Here is an 18,988-nt window from a genome sequence, read left to right as displayed (position 1 = left end):
TGTCCCACCCACTACCAAATAGTAACTCAAAGGTAAAACATGAACCTGGGATAGGGAGGGTTTAACCAGGATCTGAAGGATTTCTGAGACTTATAGTACAGAGCCGTCCTCATGACTAGAAGGTCGCTGAGTCTGAGAAGAAGAGCCCTGGGCAAAATGTTTCACATTTACATAATATGAGCAACACCAAGTGAGAGGTCAAAGTTATGGGGCCTCAGATGAAAACGGTGCTTACTTTTACCTATTAAAGTTGGTTGGTTGGCCCTTCAAGAACAGAAGAGGGAGGGATGGAGAGATGGCTTAGCTGTTAAGGCATTTACCTGCAAAGCCAAAGGATCCTGGTTTGATTCCCCAGGGCCCACATAAGCCAGATGCACAAGGTGGCACAGGCATCTGGAGTTCATTTGCAGTAGCTGGGGGCCCTGGCATGCCAATTCTCTCTCTATCTGTCTGCCTCTTCCTCTTTCTGTCTGTCACTGTCATAAAGAGATTGGGGGGGGGGGAAGGGAGGGAGGGAGAGAAGAGGGAGGAAAGAGATGGTCCAAATGAAAAGAGGTTGTCAAACTGTCTCTTGTTTCTCTTCTATTACTGGGAAAGGAGTGCACAATTTGTCACCTTTTTTTTCTTTTTTTTAACATTCTTTTATTTATTTGAGAGGGGAAGACAGAGAGAGAAAAAGAGAGTAAGTATGCCAGGGCCTCTACGCCAGTGCAAACGGCTCCAGGTGAATGCACCACTTGGTGCATCTGGCTTTATGTGTGTATTGGGGGATTAAACCTGGGTCATCAGGCTTTGCACACAAGTGCCTTAACTGCTGAGCCATCTCCTCAGACCCTCCCAAATCCTTTTGTCTCTCCTTCTTCTAATGTATCATATAAAGTGACCAGAAAAGGAGTGATAGATGGTAAATAAATGCAGCAATCAGATTTTCCTTGTGAGCCCTGAGTAAGTGGAAAAAAAAAAAAAAGTAAGAACCTCTTTTTTGGTTATTGGATTGTATATCCTTAAGGAGATTTCTTGACACCAGTGAGGATTCATTATTCCAAACTTTTTGCATGTCTCCTGCCATTCATTGTAAAGAAAAGGTTGTTTCAGACTTGTCGCCGTTGTCATCACCATGCGGCCTCAGAGGTCAGCAGTGGGCACAGAAAACACTGTGATTTGCAGAGGAGGAGGGAAGGGAGGCTATGACAGCACGAATCCTCAGCTCCAGCCCAGCAGTGAGCTCAAAGGTGGTTGATGTGACTTGTCTTGATGTGCCTAAGATATCAAACAGGGCTAAACACAACAGGCCCTGTGTCTCACATTGGAAACATCAAATTATCTTGGAACAGAGGATTTGTGGGTGGGCTGCTGGGATGATGTGGGGAGGTCACTTCACAACATAAGCCTCTTGGCAGGAGGTAGAGAGAGAGCATTACCATGGACCTGTGGTTTGAAATTTTTGCCAAATGACTCGTGTTTCCTCAAAGTTCTGGATGTGGGACCTTCCAACTTTTCCCATTTCTCAGCTCCAGTACTGTCAGCCTCTTTTGAATACTTTGTCATGAGGGGCTGCTGAGGTGGCCCCATTACCTCCTTCCTTGACGTCAGTGAGGGAGCTGTTCCCTGTGGCTGTCTTATGTGAAATAATTCAGCATTTGTACTTCAATTAAAATTCATAGGCATATATTATTAAATGGAACTGACTCATTCCATGGCTTCTCTTCAGCTGAAGGTGTGCCAAAAATATGTTACCTGTGTGCTAATGATGAAAAGTACATTAAACCTAAGATTTCCTTGTCAGTAGAAAGTCAAACCTATGAAGAAAGCACTTCTTCACATATCCTTCACATATCCCTCTGTCCTATGTCCAATGTTTCTGAAGAGGACATTGAAGTTTGAGATTGTCTTTTTCTTTGAGTGTTATGAAAAGGATACCAAAGCAGGGTCCTTATCTCTTTGGTGAGCTCCATGAAACTGTGCTGTGCATGAAGCATGTCTCAAAAAAAGGGGGGGGTGGTAGAATCACAACCAATTAGGCAATACATCTCAGAGCAAACAAACAAGCAACATGAAGGAAATATGCCATTTCACCTCACTGGCAGGAAACTAGGAGAGAAAACATTTTCTTGATTTTGTAAAGCCAACTTTGTTCTTTGCATTATACGCAGTAGAGCTGGGAGAATGCCTGGGGAAGTCATAATCTTGGTGTTTTCTCCTCTCTGGCTAGAAAGATCTTGCTCCAGAGACAGTGAGTAGATGATTAATACACTGTGTTCACTGCTCTCCATTCCTTCCCCTGCTAAGTGGGCATTATATCCAATGTCCAGAACACCCCCAGGATTCCTCCCGTGTGAGCATGCTTTGTGTTACAGGCATGTAATACAATAACATAGAAGTAAATGAAAGCATTGTTTGCACTTTTACACAAGGGAGTGTCAGTAAGCAAAACAAATGCTAGCTCCCAAATGCCACTGCATTATGTCCTTAGTTATAAAAATGGGGCTCAGTCGCCTAAGTTGAATACCTTTTGCTTCCTTTTCTGGACACATATGGGTCTGCCAAGCCATGGATAAGTGAGCAAATCTTTGGCCAAAGAGGAGTCACCTTTTCTTTTTAAAAGCTTTGTTTTTTTATTTGATAGCAAAAGACAAAGAGAGGGGGGGGGTGGGGAGAGACTGGGCGTGCCAGGGCCTCCAGCCACTGCAAATGAACTCCAGACAGGTTGTGCATCTGGCTAACGTGGGTCCTGGAGAAGTGAGCCTCAAACCAGGGTCCTTAGGCTTCACAGGCAAGTGCTTAACCACTAAGCCATCTCTCCAGCCCAACCTTTCCTTTAGATGCATGACGTCCTGAGTTATGTTTCTAGTCCAGACAACATTGGTTCAGAATGCCTGCAAACCCAATTTCAGCAGCCCCGTCTTTAGGTTTGGCTCTGCCAGTTCTGATTCAGTGACCAGAGGAACCCCTCTGTCTTTAGGTTTGGCTCTGCCAGTTCTGATTCAGTGACCAGAGGAACCCCTCTGAGCTTTGGTTGTTGCTGAATGCCAAAGAAGAAATGGAACTGTACTTTCTACAACTTTCTTTAGTTCTAAAAGCGACAGCAATTCGAATGGGTTTTCCATTTATATGCAAAAGAGATTAGATAACATAAGAGACTCCAGCTTCTAAGGTGGACTTTCTTAAGCCATCTGATGGCACTCCCTAAATATTTGAATGGAATTATATATGGTTTGATGTGGAGCAGATTAAAGAATAAATGCTTTAGTGTATACACGATGTTCCCGGTATAAAGCAACATGGCTAACCAGCAAAACAGGAATGACCACTCCATGTTGTCAGCAAGCGCTCGCTGATGTGGATCTCACATGACGATGTCTATGGCAGCCTTCACCCACTTTCTGTGGAGCTCAACATCAGCCTCAGTGCTGAGGTTGGTGCCTCTCCTGGAGCGCCCATGGCACCCAGGAAACAAGTACTGAGAAGAGCCAAGGACTGTTTTCTTTGTTGATGTCTTGTTGCCAGAAAACAGAAACTAGATCCTTGCCCAAATCCACCAATCAGCAAATCTGAGTGCCAGCAAGCACTTCACAGTGGAAGAGCAAACAATAACCATCGACTTCTTCGCGTCTCAGAACTGTTAGCCCTAAATTTGGATTTAAAGTTTCTTAGTCACATATACACATGTAATGAAGCCATTCACCATTCTCAAAATGTTAGCAGAAATAAGTCTGGTCATATTCATCAATGTTTCTAAAAGTAGTTTTGTTTTAGGTATGTGCTTGGTTCATATTTTGAGCAAGACAGAGAGGCCTGGGAAACAATTATAATGAATTATGTCATTTTCAGAGAAGGGAACTGTAGCCAAGTAAGGGAAAGAAGACAGGTCCAGCTCACAGAGCAAAGATCTGACAGGGCTGGGATTAGCCTCTCATGTTCAAACCACTCCATGATGAAAACGTACCCAGGGTGCTTGATGGAAAAAGTTACATACAGCAAGGTAACTCAAAGTCTGTTTCTTAGCAGTAAACAAGATCAGAAATGGCAGCAAGTCAGTCTTAAGCTTACCATCATAAGGGCAGGAGTAATCTCCTACTGTCTAGTCATGCCACTAGCTCTCAGAGGCTAGAACAACTCCAAATAACACAAGCAAGGTCAATAGTGATTCTCTTAATATTTGAGTTAAGAATCAGATATTCTCTAAATTAGCACCCCTGTTTGTTACTCTACTTTTCCCAAGCAAGGTGGCCAACTTCTTGTAGCCCCTTTGCTTTTGAGAAAAACAGTCATAGGTGCTCCAACATTGCTCCTGGGTTTTATGACATAATTACAAAACCATTATCTGCAGATAAATCAGATATTTGGGCAACAAACAAACAAACAAACAGATGTTAAAACATGGCTCCCTTTTATTAAACATCTTAGACACAAGCATGAATCCATGAGCTGGAAAGCAGCAATAAGGAAAGGCTGCCAAAACAGAGGCATGTAAAGACTGGTACAAAATATCTCTTGTCACTAGTGGCTACCCCCCTTCCCCTGCAAGCAGCCTAGCAACAGTGCCTGATTCTGGGGGAGTAAAGACTCTCCTCCTCAGTCACTGGGGTGAAGATTCATGGCCCCTTCCAGGTAACTCACAGGCAGTCCCTCCTGAGCACTGTCAAGAGGAGCCAAGCTTCCAGTGTACAATTACTGTCTTGTGAAAATGTCCATTCAGGGGCTGAAGAGATGGCTTAGCAGTTAAGGCACTTGTCTGTGAAGCCTAAGGACCCATGTTTGACTCTCCAGATACCATGTGTGCCAGACACACAAGGTGATGCATACTCAAGGCCGCACATGCGCACACAGTGTTGGTGCATATGCCTGGAGTTCAATTACAGTGGCTTGCAGGCCCTGGTGCACCAATTTTCTCTCTTGCTCGTTCTCATGCAAAAAAAAAACAAAAAACAAAACAAAACAAAAAAAAAACAGTTCAAAAGCTCCACTGATACCCTGGAAAGGCTGGGGGTGGGAGTGGGGATGGGGAGGGCGTCCCTGTCTCAGACAGTCCTCATCCCAGAGGCCATTTGCCAAGCCTGGATGGCCTTTTTCCATATGCCTGACTCTCCCAGGGCTCAGACCTAAGCAGGGCTCACTATGGAGAGACTGAGCTCACAGCCTTTCAGCAGTGTGAGAGGTCACTGCTGAAAGCCACTGAGCATGAAAGCCTGCTGCCATCAAGTCACATGCTAACTATACATCAGGGGTGCAGTGGAGCTGAGGAGAAAGCGAGAACTGGCTTAGTCATCTTGATTGTGCTTTTGATTGTGCAACACATGAGTTGTGTGCGCACGAATGTAGGGGATGCATGTGAGCTTGGGTACAGCATGTCTGTGGTCTGTACATGTGCTATGCATGATGTTTAGGTGATATGTGTTTGTGTGTGGAGTTTGTGTTGTGTGTTCATGTGTGGTATCTATGTAGTGCGTGACTGCTGGGAATCTGTATGTGATGTGTGTATGAAGCATGTAACTGGCTCTGAAAGAAAGTGGAGAAAGAAAGGAATGAGGTGAAGCAAGCGGCCTTGGGAATGGAAGGGACTCTTCTTAACCTGTTAATTTACTATGGCTTTGTACAAAAATAAAAAGGTTCTGGTAAGATTCACAATTTAAATAAATATTTGATAGAACACTCTTTGTCAGACTTATAGCTCATCTCTGGGGTTAATCTTCAGTGTGTGCCTCCCTTGCTGCTCTTGATTCAGGATCGCAATCACTTCATCAGCCTGTATTCGCTCCTGCAAAAAATGACAGTTGACACATTTCTGTTATAAGCATAGTAACCAGCCCTGGCAGCAGATGCTTCTTGAACATTTCCAGCCAGCCATCTGTGCATGGACTGGTGCTAAATCCACCTAAAAATAAACATACTCTCTCCCCAAACTGGGGCCTTATTCGGACATGTCCTAGGCAATTTCCTTTCAAGTTTTCTCTCCTGGAAGAAGGCTGGTGTGTTCAACAACTTTCTAGTCTTTCTGCAAGGTCCTATCACTATCTCCAGGGCAGTTCCCCATTTTCCTCACACAGATCTCTTGCTAGTCTTCTCTGTGTGTTATTTCTATGAGAGAAGACTCCTGTTGCTTTCCATTTGTGTGGGAATCCCTGGGCTTTCTGCAGCTGATGAACCATCTGGTCTGGAATGTCCTGTGCACTGTAGATGTTAGTGTTACTGGCCTGTAGTATGTACCCCTCCCAATTTGCAAGAACACAAACTGTCTCTAGACATGACTAAATGTCTCCTAGCAGACCAAGTGAACTCTCTTGAGAGCCATTGACATAGGCTCCTCCTCATTTTTTAAGTGTTCCAGAAACCTGTAAGCAGGTGTCTCAGCTTCACTTTTCACATAGGCGCCTAAGGGGTACGGTTATAACTGACGTCATTACTTCTCTATGGTGCTCATACCCTTTAAAACCTTCTAGTTGCCTGAAATTCTGAGTTCAATGTTCTTGATATACTGTCAAAGCTGCACTTAGGGGCTGGACAGATGGCTTAGTGGTTAAGCGCTTGCCTGTGAAGCCTAAGGACCCCGGTTTGAGGCCGGATTCCCCAGGATTCATGTTAGCCAGATGCACAAGGGGGTGCATGCGTCTGGAGTTTGTTTGCAGTGGCTGGAGGCCCTGGCGCGCCCACTCTCCCCCCCCCCCTCTATCTGCCTCTTTCTCTTTCTGTCTATTGCTCTCAAATAAATAAGTAAAAAAAAAAAAAAAAAAAAACAACAAAAAAAAACTGCACTTAGTTTTTTTCCTCACCTTACATTTCAACTCCCTATAATACCTCAAAGTCTGTAAAAATTCACTTTCAAAAATAGTTCCAAATCCTAGTCTAAATGCCCCTTGGTAGGCTCTCAGTATAGTTTGTATTTTTCCTTACCCCATACCTGAATACCACGGAGCCAGCTGGTCTCCTTACAAACTTCATCTGTATCCTTCTGCATCTGTCACCTCTATCACTACTGTAGTCCAAGTCCACAGGTTAAACTAGAGGCATTGTCTTAATCCAGTAACTTCCCAGCACTGAGAGCATTCAAAGGTGTGCAGGGGTGGCTTTAATGGCTTCTCACCCTCCAAATAAAGATTACATGCCCCCTCTTTCTCTCACATCCTGCTTGCATACCTTTCTCCATTTTTTATTCCACATTTTGTTGTAGCCATTCTGGCCTTCCTCGTTTTATATGTTGTTCTCTTTTATTTCTTTTTTTGCTTCTTCCTTCTTCCTCCCCTTCTTCTCTCTCTCTCTCCCTCTGCTGGCACTTGATAAAGGTTTGTATATGTAATGCACATACTCTGCCACTGAGCTGCACCCCAGCTCTAGCCCAGCTCTTTTTCTGCTTCTGGACCACTTGGCTTCTAGGTCTTTCTTATCCCCTGCCTTGAATTCTGGTCTCTAGAAGTTCAACTCAGCTGCTCTTGCTCCCATGCCAGGTTTCATGGTTGTTTCTACTCCCCAGCCAGTTGTTTGGTTGGGAGATCTAATTGTATTTTTGCCTATTTGTTGTCTCTTTCCTTCTTCTAGAATGTAAATGCTGAAAGAACAGAGAATCTTATCTTCTTGGTCACTGCTATTTTACAGTGCCCAGAAGATTTACTGACTTATGTCAAAACTTCCATTGTACTAATAAATAAACACATACATGGATGAAGGCCTAATATGCATCTCCCCAAAGAAAGTCATCTTGTAAAACTCATTTCAAATATCTTAACAAACCTTATTCTTATAAAAATTTTATTTATTTACTTATTTATTTACTTATGAGTGAGAAACAGGCCAGGAGAGAGGGAGAGAGAGAGAAAGACAGACACAGAGAGAATGGGTGCACCAGGGCCTGTAGTCACTGTAAAAGAACTCCAGACATAGGCACCACCTTCTGTATCTGGCTTACAAAGTTACTGGGGAATTGAACCTGAGTCCTTAGAACTCACAGGCAAATTCCTTAACCACAGATAAATCTCTCTACCCTTTACAAAATGCTATTTATTTACTTGAGAGAGAGAGAGAGAGAAAGCAGAAAGAGAGAGAGAGAGAGAGAGAGAGAGAGAGAGAGAGAGAGCGCAAAACCTTTTCTAATTGATTCTTAATATCCAGAAGCCATTCATTTGCTGCAGACAATTAATAACAGACTTTGCCTTGTTATTTTCTTTCAATTATTTGGGCTCTTGTTATCATCTATAATTTGTGTTCAAGCTCTGTAAAAGTGGGATTTATGTCTTATCTAGTTAGGATAGTAAGTTATAAGAATAAATATTACATGACTTGAAAACAAAATCCCTTTCATATAAGAGCTAATAATTTAAAATGATGTTGGCACAAAGATAACTTAAAGGAAGAAGTACATTAAATAAGGGCTAGAGAGATGGAGCCATAGTTAAAGGTGCTTGACTTGCAAAGCCTGCTGGCCCCAGGTTTGATTTCCCAGTGCCCACACAAAGCCAGATACAAAGTTACACATACATCTGGAGTTGGTTTGCAGTGGCAAGAGACCTTGGTGTACCCATTCTCTCTGTGTCTTTCTCTTTAGATCTTTCTGCTGCTGACTCCTAAACAAAAAATATACAAATATACTAAATAATAGAAAACAAATAAGTCAAATCTGAAAAAATCGTGACTATGGAAAGAAGATGTCTCTCACATAGGACACAGGAAACTCAGGTGGTGGAACAGACCTCTGTGAAGCATCCAATAGTTTTTCTTCTTTAAGTATTCCTGCTGCTAAATGTGCCTTGAAAACCAAGTGCATTAAGTGCAATACATAATATACATGGGGAATTTGCTAGTCATTCATTCACAGACAAGCTTTCTTTGCTGAGGGTTCCAATCTGGTTGAAAGTTTAGAAGTCACAAACTGTGAATTAAAACTAGCCTGGGAAGTTTTTATTTTTCTTGAAAATGGTGATTTTCATAAAATTAAGTAGAAGTTATGAAGGTAGGAACCAAGCATTAGCAGTCCCTAAATACCCTCACGTGATTCCAGTGTCCCCAACAAAGTCTGGGAACCGCCGGATGTATTTTCCATTAGTAGCTAAAATTGCTATTTCCTACTGTGGCCACTAGATGCTGCCGTGACTAAAGACTGAAATACTTCTTAGTACTTTTCCATCAAAGGAAGGGATATAGGCATTGAGGTATCCTGACTAGGAAGAAGCAGAGAGCTTACTTTGTGCTAGTTTATTTAAAAACACAGTTCAGTATGGGGGAGATTGAAGAACACAGAATGATTCTGAGTGAATTTTTAAAAAGTGAGGCGATTTTTCAACAACGTGCTGTTTTCACAGTGTACTCACTTACTTAGTGACGTTAGGAAAAGAGGAGTGGTGCTGGCATTTTGGAAGTTGCAAAACACCGCATGAAGAGAAAAACAACAGGTGTAGTTGCCAGGCCTCTGTGCCGCATTCCCTCTTTGGCTTTATTATTTTTTTCTGGGCCAGGCTGTCATTTTCTCCTGTGTATGAGCTTGCATGAGTAGTTCTCAATGGCTCCTCTACAAATGCATGCTGCTCTCTTTTCCTTTCCTAGCTCCTGGATCTCTGCAGGACCCTTGTAAGCAGGGACAATGCTTTGTCTACCTCTGAACTCCAAAGACCTACCTAACAGAGCTCCCTTAGCACAGAACACATCTTTCCTGGACGTCTGTAAACATATGCAAGTGCTTAGAGAGTGTGGGACAAAAGGGGAGAACGAGGCAGACAGAGAGAGAAAATGGGTGCACCAGGGCCTTCAAGTGCTGCAAACAAACTCCAGAAATATGCACCACCTTATGCATCTGGCTTACGTGGGTTCTGCGGAATCAAACCTGGGTACTCTGGCTTTGAAGTTTACTGTCTTAGCCACTAAGCCTTCCCTCCAGCCTAGAAAATGTTAGTTTTGATGGCAGAATGCATATCAGGAAAGAGTTATTATTTTTAAACATTTCCTGATGAAACTGGATTCAATTTAGAGATTTAAAGAGGAAATCCAAATAGAATGTAATTATTAGGTATAGAATATGGGCTGGAGAGATGGCTCACGCTAAGGTGCTTGCCTGCAAAGCCAAAGGACCTGGGTTTGATTCTTCAGTACCCACATAAGCCAAATTCACAAGGTGGTGCATGCATCTGGAGTTCATTTGCAGTGGCTGAAGTTCCTGGCATGCCCACCCTCTCTCTCTCTCTTTCTCTCCATCTGCCTCTTTGTCTCAAATAAACAAATATATATATTAAAAGAATAGAATTTGAGTCTTCTGGAAATTGCTCAGTAGTTAAGGTTCATGCTTTCAAAGCTTGCTGACCCAAGTTTGATTGCCCAGGATCCAGGGAAAGGCAGAGACAAGGTACAACATGCATCTGTGATCCAAATGTGCTGACAACAATGCGAGGTGAGGCCAGGTGGATCTGAAGCCTACTGGAAGCTAGACTGGCCTTTGCTCATAGACGCAAGAGACCCTGTCTCAGAAAAGAGCACAGAAACTTGCAGGTTGTTCTTTAAGCTTCACTAAATAGCACTCAGGCCCGGAGAACACTGAAGTCATCAGTGAGCCTCAGATGTAGGCTTCAGGTTCAATTGCAGAGATCATGACGGGAAGCCTCCTAATCTTGACTGGAGCTCTGGTCAGTACTTCCAAAGCTGGTAATTCTACTAAGCCATGGTGATGATTTCACAGGTACTCCCTACTGTGAGCCTTGACATTTTCTCACATTCGTTTCCACCTAATGGACCGTTCACAGGTGATGACAGAAATGTCTGTCCAAAGTCATCCCAAAAGTTGAGATCATGGTCTCTTATCCAAACCCAGCATACATGATACTTCAAATATACTGTTGTGATATTCAATTTGATAATAGTGATAAGGAGTCATGATATTCTAGATCCCTTAATCCTCTTTCACATATGATCCATACACTATTCAATGATTTTTTTTTTCATGATTTGTGGATAAAACAAAGAATGCCATCTTTCTGGTGATGAGGAGCAAGTCATACTTATCTCCTGATGCAACAGTTTGTGACCACAAAGTTCCACTAATGCATCTCTTCTTGCAAGTATCTTTGTGGTTAGACCTCAACTGGGTAAGCATTCCCTTTTCAGTTCCTCTTCTTTTCCTCAGATTATCACAATACAAAAGTTAGCTGCGTGATTCTGTGAATTCAGATTATGAAAATTTGCTCCGGTTGAAAGTCAGAGAGAATTCTGAAGAGTGTATCGTGATCACTCAGGTCACAGAGAATTCTGGGATTAGTGTGGTGGTCTCCCAGATCCCTGAAGCATTATGAACAACTTTAAACTCTTTTTAGAATTGGACAGTCCATGAAGCCACCCTGTCTTTCTGGGTGTGTTGTGAACTCACCAGTTCTCTGTAAAGTGGGTCCAGAGTGAACCACAGTGCCACAGCGCATCGTTGTCCTTTGGTGACCGCCTTCACCCCGTGCGGGTTCTCACCTCCAGAGGAGAAGCTGATCATACGCCCACACTTCGGCTTTACAGAGGCCTGACAACAAAAATGCAGAGATGCTTTTGATCATCGTATCACGCGTACTTCCCTCTCAGGAATTATTTGATTGGGGTCTGAATCAAAGAACAATCACTTGAAGAAACATACCCTGTCTTCAATTTTTTTTCACCCATAGTTAGCATCAAAATAGGATTTACTTCATAATTTTTTAAAGCTGAATGTGAAGCACAGACCACGCACAAAGGAATAACTTAGTAATGCTTCGTTAATATCCTGCAAACTCAAGGGAGCACAAGTTCTATTTTAATTCACTTATGCATAGTTTTGGCACAGTTATGCATTCTTTATGCAGTAGGTGTGCATTCAATATTTGGGGCATTAAAAAGAAATCAGGACATCTGGAGTGCCAGAAAACTTTTATCATGGTTACACCCTTTCTAATCCCTTAACTGCACATACACGGCTTATATCTTTTTCATAATATAAAGATTTTGAAACACCAAGATTAATTCCATATGCTACTCAATTACCTGTACAACACTCCTTCCAAGAGTCACTCAGGCTGTTGATTGCCTCCTATGAGGAAAGGTCACTAGCCATTGGGGTGACCAACTCCAAGGCCTCTGGTGTTGTGAATGACTTACTCATTGCTCTGATGGAGCTATCCACAGGGTTTCAATAGAAGAGAGCAGTGAGAGAAAATACATTGCTGAGGCACTGAGCTGGCGTACAAGATCAACAAGCAGGCACTTCGGGTTACGGGGAGCTGAGGGAACTGAGTGCTAGGGGCCTTGTTTCTGTGTCCAGTGAAGTGTCTACTGTGAGTGGAGATCACTTTACCCACTTTGGAAATGCTAAAACCTTACTCATTTCATAGCAGAATTTGGAAAAGCAGCAAGAAATCAGACCAGCAATATTGCTATTCTGCTGTGTGGGAACACAGACTCACTCTAAATAACTAATTTTGCAATTGATTTGAGTTAAAACATGCCCATTAGAAAAATTTTGTTTTCCTTATGTACCCAGTGAGATTGCTACAGGGTTCTCTTTTCCTGGAGTTTTCAGGAACAGGAATATTTTCCTGACATCCTTGGATGCTAGATGACATTTATACAGATTTTGTCATTACATATAGAAGGCCAAAGTTAGGGAAAGTCTAAATGCAGAGAATCAGGAATGCGTCAGCCTGTGCCTCTGTGTGCATAGGTAAGTGTTAAGGAGAAGAGCAGAAAAGAGCAGAGTCCGATATTCTCTAAGCCACGATGGAACAGTGATAACTATAGGTGGATCTGCTTTCCTGAAGCTGTTTAAGGTGGTGTTTCTGACATTCATGTATTGTGCCCACTTCTGACTATTGCCTTCACTATCAGTCTCATGGCAGTTTCCCAGAGAAAGAGCTGCCTAACTGCATTTCCACACATTTGTGATCACTGAGTGATGCTTGAAGCCTATGAATGGGGAATCAAAAAGCCTTGCTAGCAACTGGCCTTGTTGATGGAGCTCCCCATTACCTGGGCTCCTCATCCCCTGGCATAGACAGCACTTCCTCATACAAGGTAGACTTTGGTTCTATGTGATTGCTGGATGTTAGTAGCAGTACCTTGAAAAATTAAAGCAAAAGGATATGTAGATAATGTTTTTTTTTTTTTTTTTCTTTTCAAAGTAGAGTGTCACTAACCCAAGCTGATCTGGAACTCACTAGTCCTAGGCTAGCCTTGAACTCATGGTGATTCTTATTTCTCCCTCCCAAGTGCAGGGATTAAAGGAGTGGTACCATACCCAGTTTCATTGAGTGTCTTCTCTATGATGGAATAAGAAGAATTGGAAGTTTTTAAAATGCGAAGAATTTGGGGGAGGTTCAGGCACACAAGGTCACAACTACCTGAAGCAGTTACAAAGGAATCTAGGTGTGTGGGTTTTCAGGACTCTCTAAAACTGATTTCATCAATAGGGACCTTCATATGTCACATCTCAGCACATAAGGACTACAAAAGTCTGTGGCAAGCCTGCTTCCACCTATGACATAGCTTCTACAGGAAGATCCTAAAACTCCTCAACTTCTGGGTTTCACAAACAAAATGGCTGCTATTGAAAATAAACTGTCTTTCAAGAAAGTTTTTAAAAAGCTTTTGTTCTTCCCATCTAGCATTATGAATCACAGAACTATTTCTGATGTACTTATCTGAAATAAACATTAACATTCTCTGATAATTAAATTATCTGTGATTTTGGTTTGGCCCCCGTGTGGCAAGGCCCCACTCTTGTCCTGCAGAGGTCCAACAAAGGTAACCTAAACAAAAACCTGCTCATATATCTTTTCTGAGACTGGAATAAGTTTGCTATGGGAAAGATAAGAAGTGGGAATTCTACGATTATTTTTTTCCTAAAATCTTTACCTGAAAATTCAACTTATCTATGAACTGGTCAAAAACTCTGCTACATGTGCAGATATGAAGTAATACAGAGGTTTTGGAGTGAATGTTTAATGTGATTTCCCATTTGCCTTTTTAAAATTTAATTAATTAATTTGATAGAGAAAGGGAGAGAGAGAGAGACAATGGGCATGCCAGGGCCTCCAGCCACTGCAAATGAACCCCAGATGCGTGCGCGTGCATCCCCTTGTGCATCTGGCTAACGTTGGTCCTGGGGAATCAAACCTGGGTCCTTTGGCTTAGCAGGCAAACGCCTTAACTGCTAAGCCATTTTAAAGGGAGGTTGGATTCATTGGTTTTAAAAATACACAAGTTATTAAAATTATAGATAAGTAAAAGGAAAATGTTACTTCCTTTCACTTGTTTCAAAAGGCAGAATTGTAATTACCTTACATTTTAACAATCAGTGAAGCTATTTCATACATAGCATACATACATAGTATCCGTTTAAATTCAAATATTGAGCACTTCCAAATCTCGCCACTCGGTGGAGTAGAAGCAAAGAAATCTTTTTAACAACCTGATTTTTCAGTCAAACTGATTTTCTTTCCAACTACTGGAGAAGTAAGCATCTTCCCGCTCCACTTCGGTGCTAGGAGAACTTTGAAGTAAAACGCTTCAGACATGAAAGCTCTTATGAAAGTCAGAATATCTTCTATGGGGTTTTTAGTTGCAGCCCAGATCGTCAGTCCTAGTTTAATTTCTGAGATCAGGAAGCATGAAAACACACGTACACACACACACACACACACACACACAGTACCAAAACTTTGAAGTTCATCACACACATGTGCCAACTATTTGGATTTTGCATGGATTAAAGAGACCTCTTAATCTATTTGTGATTCATATATGTGTATATATATAATTTTTTCAATTTGAAAACTTGCACTTCCAATATTCTATATGATCTTTGGCTTGAAGATGAAGAGATTCTAATGAATAGCATATGTGAATACTAAAAGGCTTACTTTCCAAAGGCATTGGCTTGCTTATGAATAAGGTTATTGAACTTAACTTTTGATTTGTGTACTTATGAGTGTGAGTAGCAATTTGGAGGTAAGCAATTATGACTTGTACTCAATATACATACATTATATATATATATATATATATATATATATATATATATATATATACATATATATATGCACATATATATATATTGAACAGATACAAATATTTATAATCTGTCTATACATACATACACATATGTATATATAATAAATATATGTATGTTATCATTTTGTTTGTGGATTTATAAGCAAATGTCCATTATTCTGGTTATCAGAAAGTGGCTTTCTTTTTTTTTTAATTTAAATTTAGTTTATAGAGATGGGGCACATAGAGAGAATGGACACACCAGGGCCTCTAGCCACTCTGCAAACAAACTCCAGATATGTGCACCCCTTTGTGCATCTAGCTTTACATGGGTACCAGGGAATTGAATCTGGTTCCTTCGTCTTTGCCAGAAAACACCTTAATCACTGAGCCATCTCTGTAGCCTGATTTTCTTTTCTTTTTATTTATTTAATTATTTAAGAGAGAGAGAGAGAGAGAGAGAGAGAGAGGGAGGGAGGGAGAAAATGGATGTGCCAGGGCCTCCAGCCACTGTAAACAAACTCCAGATGCATGTACCCCCTTGTGCATCTGGCTAACTTGGGTCCTGAAGATTCAAACCTGTGTCCTTTGGCTTTGCAGGGAAATGCCTTAACTGCTAATACATCCCTGCAGCCCAGCCCAGTTTTCTATAATTATTTGATTTGTCTTAGATGGGTGACATATGAAATGATCCTTGTGTCTCCAACAGATTACTTGCAGAGTCAGAAGCTCTAGGTTTGATTACAAGTCTAACACTACTTAAAGATCATGATCAAATCTTTCAATATTGCTATTTCTTAATTTGCTCATCTTTAAAACAGAGCAGAATATGTTAATTGATGCCTTCTATTTTTATGTAATCTGTAAAGAGTGCTTAAAGCAGCAAGAGAGAAACAATTCACTACATATATAATCTGTAAATTCACTGAGATTCTAATCCTTGAATTCTTGAGCACAAAAGTAATTGAAATTCAACAGTCTGTGAATATTGGGAAAACGACAAGACTGAAGTAAAAATGTTAAATAAACTTGTAAGGAAGGTCTACTTACAGTCACAGTCTTAGCATCCATTTCAGTGAATATGAATTCTCCTCCTTCAAAGTCATCGTTCATATATAGTAGAGCACTAGAAAAAAAAAAAACAGAGTAACTCAATCATACAATGATATATACTTCAAATATTATCAGAGTATAATACTGAACACTGGATGAATAGACCAGCTTAAAAAGCAAATTGCCTTTGAATCATATGGACCCAATGACCCATTCATTGAAAGTAAGACTAGGTAAAACTTGGGTTATTTCTCTGAAGTGTTTATGGATTCCACTTACATTAAAGTTTTAATCACATTCAAAACTTGCCTGTCATTTCACTTTTCTCAAATAACTATTCTTAAATTCATATAGCCCTTTATATACATCCACACTGCTCCTAACTCTTTTTGACTCTTGTGCAATATTAACTCTAGTGGATGCATTTTTTCCCTTTCCTTTTCAGTACTTGTGTTTTGAATGGAACACAACACAGCAACAATTGACACACTGTTATATGTACATGGTACCAACAACTCCTGATCTGTCACTTTTCATTCCTTGCATTCTTGGAGTAAGAAAAATATATAAAATCATATGCCTTAATCAAACAGATTTAAAATTAGTCTACTTAATCAGACGCAAAGGTGCATGTTTATGATAAAAATGAAAATGACACTTCTCAATTACAGCAGCTGCCTCAGATGCTCACTGGAGGATCTCAGCTTCACAGAGATGAACACAGTGACAAGTGAAGCAGGTTTCTCATGTGGGTTTGATCACTGCTGGACAGAAACTTGGTTCAGAAGCAGATATGAGGTATACCTGTAGTCCCGAAATGTGTATGCTGGTGGCTCCTTCCAGCATTCATTGGCTTCTGGATCCAGCAGGCAGTTGTCGGCATGGATGGGGTGGCTGAGGTCATTTCTTCTATCTTGCTGACCTGCCAGGAGAAGGCACAGTGGGGAAGGACAGCCAACATGCAGTGACCACTACAGTGTTGATTACAATTTGATGCTCTTCGACAGTGCCAGTGCCCTTTGCCAATGTGCACAGAGGGAAGACAGACCAATCAGATGAAAAGACAGGAGACAAGAAGTCAAGAGACTGGTCTGGTTTGGACATGAACTTAATGTAAAACCTTGGCCAAATTACACCTTTCTCTTCATCCATAAAAGTCCTCCAATAGAAATATGGAAGTATAAACTACATGTATTTCATGGGTTCTACTTTGTGTGGATAACAAAAGCCCAAGGAAATGGCTGAAGATGTAAACCAATGGTTATGACTCAGCTCAAACTCCACAAGGGTAACAACTGCTCCAGTGACCTTTTTCTGCTCCCACTCAGTGAGTAGAAATGAAGAGGGAGAAGTCATGATGACCAGAGGACTGAGGGTATCTTAGCTTTTCTTCAGGAGCCCTTTATCACCTATGCCTACTCAATGCTTAGAGATTCAACAACTCTGGTTTCTAATTCCTGGGTCCCTGGAGAAAGAAACCTAGAACATGACCTATGAAATTCAAGAAGTTGATTTGGAGACAGTAAATGTGTACTGTGGGTCATCTAGAATGTTAGAGATACAAAAGGGACAGGAAGAGATAACACAGAATTTGTAAGCTTCTTCAGTTTTAGAAATCTAGAGTTCTTATGGAATACTGGAGTAAAGTGTAGGAAAGGCTTGTTGTTTGGCATTGTTTTTCTTTCCTGTGGCAGAAGGTAACAAGTTCAGACATCTCACCAGACAAGGCGGTTCTGCAAACCATGTGTGTATAGGAAAAATACAGGGTTGAGTTCAGCATGAAATAAGATTCGACAATCTTTCGAGCCTTCTCACTGATGTCATAGAACAAACGAGCGCTCTTCAGTGGTACTCGGCCTTCATAACCAAACTGGGGGGACAAAAAGAACAAGCATCAGAAATCACTGAGTTGATTGGAGCACTTGAGACAAACAGACTCTAAATTTTGCTGAACCAATTCAGGATGGTCAACTGCATCCCAACAAATGGGAATGATGATGGCATGCTTATGGCATTAGCTAGAACAGTGGCCCTCTGAAATAGCTCTAATCACAGAGAGAAAGTAAAAAGCTATTTTGCTCCCTGCTCTTCCCTTATAATGCATTCTTCACTTCCCTCTGAAATCCCTGTGGCAGAGAATGAATTATTTACTTTGGTTTGTTTTCACAGTTAGGCCATGAGCTCTTTGAGGACAGTGGTTATATATTCATCAGTCAGCTATAAATTTAGGATATGCAAAGTTTGATAAATGACGGGCTGCATAAAGGGGTGATTTAAAATAACAAAGGCCTAGAATGAATCTTTGGTACTCTAAAACATGCCATCCAGGTTTCCACTTCATTTTTGGTCCATTCTAAACCCCAAGGGAGCAGAGTGTTCACCTTGAGCGCTTTCAGGACCGTTGCACCTTCAAACTTCTCGTTGGGTGTATGGGGTGAAGTTTTCCCTCGGTAGCCATCACCAACTAGCAGGATCCTCTGGAAACAGAATGGAAGATGATTTGTCTTTGACAAAAATGAATCTGCCATGTCTTCCTTCCTGTTTTGGCTTTTAGAAAGCTGAGGGCACAGCAATGTTGAATCCCCCCCCTTTCAGGATCTAAGTATAATAATTCCAAATCCATAGATATTTCCTCTTAATCACTCCACATTTCCGTTATAAAATAATACCTCACATTAAAGATGTATAAAACAAATGATCCCTACTTTGGCTAGTTACTGATTAAAATATAGGTATTGTCCCGGTTACTTTATATGTGAGATAGGGTGCATCCTGGATGACTTGTCCTAGGAATTAAGGACATATATATTCCAGATCTGGGAAAAAAAAAAAAAACTAAACTCACTCCAACCCAAATGCTATGAAAGTGTCCCCACATATAACTGTCCTTCTCCTAGGGCAAGAGACGTTCCAGGCCTTTTCCCTGGACACAAAGCCCAGGCAGTGGGTGTCCAGGTTC

General features: G+C 41.3%; 1 protein-coding gene across 1 annotated transcript in view; it reads right to left on the bottom strand.

The window, feature by feature from the left end:
- Positions 1–4,926: 4,926 nt before the first annotated feature.
- The window catches only part of P3h2 (prolyl 3-hydroxylase 2), a 134,693-nt gene continuing 120,631 nt past the window's right edge, over positions 4,927–18,988 (bottom strand). Inside the window, exons 10-15 of the mRNA XM_004654269.2 lie at positions 18,411–18,506; positions 17,749–17,899; positions 16,834–16,951; positions 16,027–16,102; positions 11,339–11,479; positions 4,927–5,758 (exon numbers count right to left, since the gene is read on the bottom strand). Of these exons, the coding sequence (XP_004654326.2) occupies positions 5,666–5,758; positions 11,339–11,479; positions 16,027–16,102; positions 16,834–16,951; positions 17,749–17,899; positions 18,411–18,506 (675 nt within the window). The 3' untranslated portion in view covers positions 4,927–5,665. The remainder of the gene's footprint in view (positions 5,759–11,338; positions 11,480–16,026; positions 16,103–16,833; positions 16,952–17,748; positions 17,900–18,410; positions 18,507–18,988) is intronic.

Source organism: Jaculus jaculus, chromosome 5 (assembly GCF_020740685.1).
Source record: "Jaculus jaculus isolate mJacJac1 chromosome 5, mJacJac1.mat.Y.cur, whole genome shotgun sequence".
Classification (NCBI taxonomy): Eukaryota; Metazoa; Chordata; class Mammalia; order Rodentia; family Dipodidae; genus Jaculus; species Jaculus jaculus.
Note: the sequence above shows the minus strand (reverse complement) of the source record. Positions and strands in the feature narration are given on the sequence as shown.